Genomic DNA, 8859 nt, shown 5'->3' on the forward strand with positions numbered 1-8859 from the left:
AAGCAAGCTATAAGCCCTAATTTTCTTATTACCATTTGTTAACAAGGAAGATAACACTCTCAAAAGTACTTGATTAGGGCTCCCTTTGATTTGTATCTTGTTATGATTACCAGGGCATATATTTTTGTATTATTACTTTAGTACACTGATAGTTTGGATCAAAATGATAAAAGAGGTATTTTAAAAGTGTAAATATTAACCATACAGGTAAACCACATAATCTGTACAGCATCTTGAACACTGACATACTGAAGTATACACACTGGAAAACCAGTCATAGCTGAGATACACATTCCTATCTGGAAAGCTGGTAGTCTGAGCTGGGGGAGCCCTTTTGCTCCCAAACTCTTTCAACAGCAACTTACATACTTGACAAATTTGTTTTTTTAATACAGTACAACTACTGAGGAAAAAGGATTGAAGATATTTGCTATATCACATATCTAAATGCTTGTGATCAGAGTCCAGACCACATATATCTGTTCTTACAGAATAAACCAGTTTTAAGTGTCCAAGGAAAACAACAGCACGTGCATCAGCTAAGGTGAAAGATTTGGGAGGGTATTTTAATGCATGGTCTGATGCTTGATTGTTAAAATCGTGCTGGATCTTTTCCACACTGCTGTGATTTAGCCTGCATGGCAGCTCGCTGTGCTGGAGGCGGCTCAGCGCTGTTTCCCAGCTCCCAGGGCTCTCTCCGGCCTCATCCCGGGCCGTGATGGGCACTTTGGCCGCCCTCAATGGCGAGCCTGACACGGCCCGCTACGCCCGGCCGGCCGCTCCCACCACCACGGGCTCTGACAAGTTGGAAATCTCTTTCTCCTGCCTCCTCCTCCTCCTCCTCCTCCTCGCCGCTGCTTCCTCCGGCCGGCCCCGCGCAGACAGGGAGCGAGCGGGAGATGATTACATCAATCAGTGTCAGGTCTGGGAGCTGTGATTTATGAATATGCATAATGAGCTCTCACCTTTGAGAAGGACTAGCTAGGGAGATAATTGATTAGACAGGAAAAGAGCAGCCAGCAGAGAGGAAGAAGGGAGAGGGAGGCCTCTCTGGGCTGTCTCAGGCAGGCCTGGCTGGGGCTCCAGCGAGGCTGTCAAACTGAGAGAGGGATTTCTGAAGGAAAAAAAAAAAACACGTAGGATTTTTAATGTTTTGTTGAAACACGCATAACAAAATGTTTCCTCACAAAATTAATGGGAATTTTCTCCACATTAGGGAGGCCAGGCAGGCACAAAGGCTGCTTTCCCCCTGCAGGGAAACCAAGTTCTCACTTCCAGAAGCCAAAGGAGCAGCTTTCCCATGGCTTCCACGCCGCTGTTGCAGGAGCATCCCCATGGTCAGAGTGAAGGGAGAGGGCTCTGCGGGGACAGGGAGCTGAGGGCCTCTGTGCAAAGGCAAAGGAGCCTTTAATGGAGGTAGAAAGCTGGGGATGCAATTGTTTTCCCATCATGGTTGCATTATTTTCTTCCATCCCCTTTAAGCATCTGTCTGGCCGCTGTGTGAAAGTTTCTATGGAAAACCCACCAGGATGCCCAGAGGAAGGGGATGTGGAAATTTGCCTCTAGCTTTCTATCCCCCCACCCCTCCCATTTTAGATGCCATTAATCTTTTTTTTTTTTTTTCCTCAGCTAGAATTGGCTAAGGAAAAAGAGGGATACAAAGTGCAGAGAGACTGGATAAAATTTACATGAGAAACGATCTGTTTTCTTACCCCCCACCCACAGAGATTCCCCCATTTCAGGAGCCTGTCGGAGCGAAAGAGTGGGAACAGTTCCTGGCAGAAAGACAGAGAGCTGCATGGGGCTGCAAAGAGGCAAATGCTGTTTCTAGGGTGAGCTGTGGCCAGAAAGGACATATGGGGAAAGGAAGAGGACACAGCGGGGAAAAAGCAGAGATCACCGCACTGCTGCAAACTCTGTGAGTCCCTTCCCTGGCCTCCTCTGCTCCCAGCCATGGCTAACAGCAGCCGGGGAGGCTGCAGCACACACCAGGAGAGGGGTGTCCCCATCCTAATGCTGGTCAGGGGGAATCTTAATTGTGAAACATTAAAACACTATATAAAACGTGTGTATACATACACATATATATAGTGTAAACACATATATAAATCTTATCACTTACAGATGCCTAGGATATAAAATGTAGTTTATCGGCCTAGTGCAACCCAATCCTATAAATAATACATTCCTATCACTATGACCTCAAAATGTCAATACTGCACAGCCCTGTGCATTTGCATATCTTGTACTGTCTAAACTTGAAGCATGTCAGCTATGTGCTTCTGTTTGTACTTTAACTTCATTTTAACTCTTGCTTCCTAGCTCTGAGCACCCTCCCCCTCTGCGGGGTCTGTCACCAAAACGAGAAAAGCACCAGCTATTTAATCACCACCACTGTAATTATGCCGTTTCCAGGACTGTAAGGAGAGGACAGGTAGGGGACACATCTCCCCGGTAGAGAAGGAAAGCCTGGGAACAAAAGCAGGAGGGAGCCGGCCCACAAGCTCTACCTGCCCGAGCTGCCCCATCAGCCGAGGGGATGAGCACGGCCATCCGCGGGCACCGGCTGCAGGGAAGGGGAAGGCAGGAGGGGAGCAGCCCTCGCCCTCCTACCACACTCCCCTTGGGATGGTTTCGGAGCGGAAATGGGCCGATTTCCAGCACCTTGCTGGGGAAGCGAAGCTACAAGTTTTGGAGGCGGCGGCTGCCGGGGCGAGGCGTGCAGAGGCGCAACCGGCACGTCCCGGAGCCGGGAGGAGGCGGACCGGCCCGGGGGCGGCGGGAGCGCATCCCACGCGTCCGAAGCGGAGCGGGGCTCCCCGCCGGGGCTCTCCGCAGCGCCTCGGTGCCCCCGTTCCGGCCGCTGCCTCCCGCCCGAATGCCAAGCCCCGGGAGCGGGGGGATGCCCCAGCTCCGCCGCTCACAGAGAGCCTGTGGCGAGCACCCCAAAACTGCCCCCTGGGCGGCACCACAGCAGGAGGGGAGGGGGCGGCAGAACTAACGCAGCTGAGCTGCCGACCCGCGGCGGCACCACCGAGCCCCGAAGGTTCCTCTCAGCGGCTCCGCGCTGCCCTGCGCTCCGCGGGGGCGGGCGGGGAGGGGGTTAGCAGCGGCACCCGGTAATTCGGTCCGCGGGGGCGATGGATCAGCTGCCGGCCGCGCCGCCCGGAGCCGCGCTCGGCCCGCGCACCCCCCGCCACCGGCCGCGCCTGCAGGGGGCGCTGCGGCTCCAGCGATGGCGCCTCCGCGGGAAGCGCGGCCCGGCTCGGCCCCGCCGCTGGCCCGGCCCGGCACCGCCACCTGCGCTCCGCCCGACCCGGAGCCGCGCAAAACCAGTAATCGACCGGGAAGGGAGAGAGGAGGAGGGGGGCGGGACTGCGGGAGGGAAACAACTCCAGAAGGGGGGAAACGAGAGTGTAGTCAAAGTGGCAACAGTTTATTTATTAGCCAAAAATATATACTTTCTTGTACAATTTGGTTCACACATATGTACATTTTTACGGTATGTACAAAAACAAACAACAACAACCAAAAAAAAAAAAAAGGGGGGGAACACCTAATTCTCACTGGACTTCCAAAAAAATCTCACAGCTCAGCTAACCCAGGTGATAGGACAGAAGCGGGTATTTTTTTTCCTTTTCAGTTTGAATATACGGACATGCTTACAAGTTGTAACTATACAGAGACTTTTTTTACAATCATTACAACAACAATAAAAAATTAACTATGATGATGAGAGCGCCGATAGAACCATAGCGGCGTCAAGTTGGTTCTGGGGCCTGGAAAAAAATGACACAGAAAAAAAAAATTTAATAGGATTTCTAGTGAGCTTGGGCTGGCACAATATTTGTAACTGCAGGTAGCTCTGGTTTTGTTGTTGTTGTTAATATTTTAATAGATTTATAAATATAAAAAGCTTTCAGAATGACTTATAGTAAATGTATTTAACTACGAAAACACGGCGGGCCCGATCCCCGTGGTTTCAATCAATCAAAAGGGTAATTGGTTTCTCATTGAAATTGAGTGACTGCTACGCCAAATTTGGGGCGGCAAAGCTCAGCCTCTTCAGCTTTCATACTCTGGGCGGGTTTTTTTTGTTTCGCTTTCAATATCATTGTTGTTATTATTATTATTAATAATTTTTAATTTCTATTTCATTTTACTATTTTCTGCTGTCTCGGTGCCTCTCCCACCGGCAAAGCGACAGCGGCGGGAGGTGATCCGCTCTGCGGGGGGCTCAGGGATGTGCTCCCGGGCCAGGGGCGACCCGCGCCCGGGCTCCGCGGCCGCGCAGCCCCAAGGCCCCCGAGCGCAGATCGGCCTGCCCGCGGGAATCGCTCCCGGGGGCCACAACGGAGAACAGCAAAGAAAATATATAAACAGAATAACCCACCGCGCGCGCAGAGGAAGAACAAGAAACCGCCCTGGAAAGGGAACCTAAAGAAGCGGAGAAAATAAGCTAACCATTTACAACTGCCTCCATACATCCCGAGGAGACGGAGGGAGCCATCTCTTACCGCCTCTGCACTGGCTGGAAAGCTGTCTTTAGTAACTTTTTCTCTACTTCCAAGGCACTAGATCGATCTAAAAAGAGAAGGGGGGGGGGAAAAGCGTTCCTTTATAGCCCCTGTTTTATTCCTCCCATCCCTGAATTAAGCCTCGAGATTTAAGCTCTTTTCTCAGCGAGCTGCAAATACGACACAACGACTGCTCTGCTTGCAGAGGTGACCGTCAGAGAAAACACGCTGACCCCGGAGCGAGCCTGACCTGGCGGCCGGGTCCTTCCCGCAAAAGCGACAACAACAGCAACAAAAATTATCTCCGTTGAAGGAAGGTAATTCTCGGGGATCGAGACTACCCCGGCCAAGAGACCTCCGCCACCGCCCCGGGGCCCCCGCCCGCCGCCACCTGCGCCCCGACGGCTGCTCCGCGCCGAGCCGGACCGCGCCGGGCCGGGGGCACCGTCAGGACCGCCGGGGCCGGCCGCACGCACACGGCCCCGGGGCCTCCCGCGCCGCTCCGCTCCGCCGAGCCCCCCGGGCGGCTGCCGGCCCGGCCCGTCCCCGCCGCGTCCCTCAGCGGTCACCTGCTCCGACGGGCTCCGCGCTCTGCGCCTGGTCCGCGGGCCGCGGGAAGGCGGCGGCGGGGGGGGCGGCGGAGGCGGCCCCCAGCCCCAGCAGGTGGGGAGTGTTCAGTAAGGCCAGCGGGTGCGGGGGGTGGTGGTGGTGGTGGGCCGGGAAGGCGCGGTTGGTCCAGTTGGGGAACTTGCCCAGGGGGCAGGAGGAGACGAGTCTGTGGGGCGGCGGGGTGGGCAGCGGCAGCGGCTGGGGGGCGGCCGCCGGCGGGGAGCCGCCGCCGGGAGACTTGCGGGGGTTGTCCGGGCTGGTGGCGGTCTCGGCCAGCGACCAGATCTTGGGTTTCGGCAAGGAGCCGGCCAAAGCGCCGTCCGTCGGGGAGGAGGCGGCGGAGGAAGAGGCAGACGAGGGGGGCGAGAGGTGGGGCGGCGGCGGCGGGAGCGGCGGCTTGAGGGGCTCCGGGCCCACGGGTGCGGCCGTGGCGGGCAGCTCGCACTTGTGGTGGTGATGGTGATGGTGGTGGTGGTGCAGGTGGTGGTGGCGGAGGTGGTGCGGCTCCCCCTCGGAGGCCTTGTCGTAGCGCTCCTCGGAGCCGGGCAGGTCCTCAAAGCCTTCGGATCCCTCCGAGTCCGTTTTGGAGTCAGAGTGCAGGAGGTCGGCATCCTGTAGATCGTCCTCGAGCTCGTCCTTGTTGCTTTCGATATTCTCTGTGTCGATGTTCTCGAGGTCGATCTCCTCCTCGTCCTCCCTCTTGTCCTCTTCCCCCTCGTGGTCGCTCCCGTAGGAGTTGCCCTCCTCGTCCGTCCTGCTGCGGGGGGCCCAGGTCATTTTGTTCTCCTTCTTGAGCCTCCGCCGCGCGTTGGCGAACCAGGTGGAGACCTGGGTGAGGGTCATTTTGGTGATGATGGCCAGCATGATCTTCTCGCCCTTGGTGGGGTAGGGATTTTTCCGGTGCTCGTTGAGCCAGGCCTTGAGGGTGCTGGTGCTTTCCCGAGTGGCGTTCTTGGGCCGCGACGGGTCCCCGAACTGGTACTGCCCGTAGGGATAGAAGGCAGGGTGGTGGGGGGGGAAGGCGGCGTGCTGCACCCCCGGGCTCTCCTTCAGCTCGTACTGGGCGCCCTGCAGCGAGAGGGAAGGGGCGGCCCGGCTGAGATGGCGCGCCGGGCCCGGGTTCGCTCCGTCCCGCTGCGCTTACCGGGAACGGAGCCCGTCGGCACCGGCGGGGCGGCCGGGCCGCGCTGCCTCCCCCACCGCGGAGCGCCCCGGTGCCGGTCCCGGGCACGCTGCGGCCCCGGCAGCCCGGGCCCCGCCGATGCCTCGGGGGCAGCACCGGCTCCCCACTCGCGTGTGCTCGGCAGGGCCGGCGGCCGCGGGGGCCGGTCCCCGCCACCATCAAACCCCCGGCCGGAGCGGGGGGACGCTGCGGGGCCGCCGCTCCAGCCCTGCCGCTCTCCGGCGGCTCTCCCGGCCAGGGCGGCGATAGCGCCCGTCTCTCTCTCCCCTGACAGCCCTCCCGGTGTCTCCCCCGGCTCCCCCCGGGCCGATCCTCGGCGCGAACCGAGCGCCCCGGGGAGCGAGCGGCGAGCCCCGGGGGCCTCTTACCAGCTGGGGGAAGATGGGCAGCTCTGCGGCGTAGGGCAGGAAGGCTCCGTAGCCCTGGGCGGCGGCGGCGGCGGCGTAGGGCGCGCCGTACATGGAGGAGAGCACGTTGGAGAGGGTCCCGGACGGGGCCAGCTCGGCGCCGCCGCGGGAGCCGCCGCTCCCCGGGCGCTCCGCCGGGTAAAGCGGCCTGATGTACTGGTAGCCCAGCTGGGGGAAAGACATGGTGGGGGAGCGGGGCAGGGGAGGGGGGAGGAGGAAGAGGAGGGGGGGGAGACGAGAGGAAGAAGGGAGAGAAAGGGGAGAAAGTAGCAGGGCCGGGAGCGGAGGAGGGAGCCGGGTCGCTCGCCCTCGCCGGCCGCCCGCACTTTCAGCGCCTCCCGCAAACTCCGGCAGACATGGGGGGGAGCCGGGGGTGCGCGGAGGCCGCGGGCTCCCTCCTGTCCTCGGCCGCCGCGGTAAACGATCCGATCGCTTCTTTCTTCTCTCACTTTTCCTATTGATCTGAGTGGACCCAGGTCAGGTCCTAACAGATTGCCTGAGATTATTGGGACTCTGGGCTCTGATTGACATTTCTAGTCTCTCACAAGCCCCTCCTATTTCTTTTAAGTCTCTCTCTCCCTCTGCCTCCCTCTCTCTCTCATGCCCAGAGCTCGCTCTCGCCGGGTTTGTCACTAGCTGCTTTTTCCCCCCCCCTTTTTTTTTTTTCCTAAATCTGTTTACTGACGTCGCGATCTTTTATTTGAGTTGCTTTCAAATCTCGTTTTAGCGATCGCCAATCAGTTGTGTGTTTTACAAAGGTTTAACCCTGCCTCATGGTATTCTAATTATATGGAGATAGATTTAGATATAATTTCTTTCGTAGCCCCCCCCCCCCCCTCCAGCGCGTAGGAAGCCGGGGTGTCATTTATGAGCAGTACACGAGAGGGACAGGGAAAAGTTGGGACATTTAAAAATAAAGGCTCACACCAACACCGTCCCCCAGTTCCCCTTTTTTCCCCTTTTCAGGTTTTAGTATTTACAGCGTCTCCTTGTCCAGATTAATTTTCTTTTTTTTTTATTGAGATATTCCCTTCCCCCGCTCCGGCCCTTGCGAGAGTTACATCTTCTAAAACAGATTTAAAAGTCTATTGCATTTTTTAAAATTTGCATTTCCAGAACTACCTTAAAATTTTTCCTAATGTGTTGGATCTTTAAGGAGTTCTCTACATTTTGCCTGGACTAACAGTGCGCAGATACAGTGGAAAAGCTAAGTTAATTTTCCTCCTAATAAGGGACTTCAAAGAGTTGTAGGTCACAATTTTACATCAAAGGCAGAAAAGAAGGCAAATTAAAATCTTAACAAAGGAGAGACGGGAGCAGCCCTCTGGGCCATTAGTAAATAAGTGGTGTGAAAAAAGGGACAATGACAGGCACTGGAATTAAACTCATTAACACCTTTTTGTCTTGGTGCGAAATCTCTAATTAGGAAATTTATGATCATTTTGCTTATTCCCTCTGTTCTGAATCACTACAAGGCTAAGAAGGAAGTACCTGGTACGTGCAACATTTGCAAAGGGAGCAGTGGCACGGGTTTGTAAAGAGCTATTGGGAAGGAGTCAAGATACGGTTTAATTACAGATAGGGTTTGGGGTTTTTTATGATCCACACATTTTAAATTACGGTTTGTATTTTGTTATTGATGTTGTTGTTGCTGTGCCCCCCTCCCCCTTTTCCTTTTCTGAAACCAGCGTGAGTTGCAATTTAGCCTTTTAAGAGTAGTTAAAATACAGTTCAATCACGGCGCGTCTTTGGCAAGCGCCGGTGTGCCCTGCTCCGCTGCTGCGGGCAGAGGAAGAGCCTGGGCTGGAACCTAAAAAGTTCACACAGCCTGTGGGGAGAGGAGACCTGAACCTGCCAGCGTTATCTGCCTTTTAAAGTACTCGGTCTTTAAATAAAACAAAAAGTTTGGAAGATCTTTTGAGGAGTTGTGGCTGAATGCGAGCCGTTTAACCGTATTCCCCTCTCTTCCTAAATACTCTCTGGATTTATTGCCTTTAAAATATGATTTAGGTACAATATAACCACTGTGCCCACAGTATGGATTTTTATAACTACATTTCTTTAAAAATGAAATTCATGTCAGATTATGCAGTTAAAGGAATCGACCTTGATAGCTTGCTATAATAAAACTGTATCAGCTTGT

General features: G+C 55.5%; 1 protein-coding gene across 1 annotated transcript; it reads right to left on the reverse strand.

Annotated features, from left to right (window-relative positions):
• Positions 1–3560: 3560 nt before the first annotated feature.
• Positions 3561–7150, reverse strand: IRX3 (iroquois homeobox 3). Its single transcript, XM_054640994.2, has 4 exons — positions 6678–7150; positions 5087–6194; positions 4518–4584; positions 3561–3779 (listed from the first exon to the last, which is right to left on the reverse strand). Exons 1-4 carry the CDS (start codon positions 6897–6899, stop codon positions 3725–3727), a joined length of 1452 nt encoding a protein of 483 aa, XP_054496969.2. The 5' UTR covers positions 6900–7150; the 3' UTR covers positions 3561–3724.
• Positions 7151–8859: the final 1709 nt, after the last annotated feature.

The sequence above is a fragment of the Agelaius phoeniceus genome, chromosome 12 (genome assembly GCF_051311805.1).
Source record: "Agelaius phoeniceus isolate bAgePho1 chromosome 12, bAgePho1.hap1, whole genome shotgun sequence".
NCBI lineage: Eukaryota > Metazoa > Chordata > Aves > Passeriformes > Icteridae > Agelaius > Agelaius phoeniceus.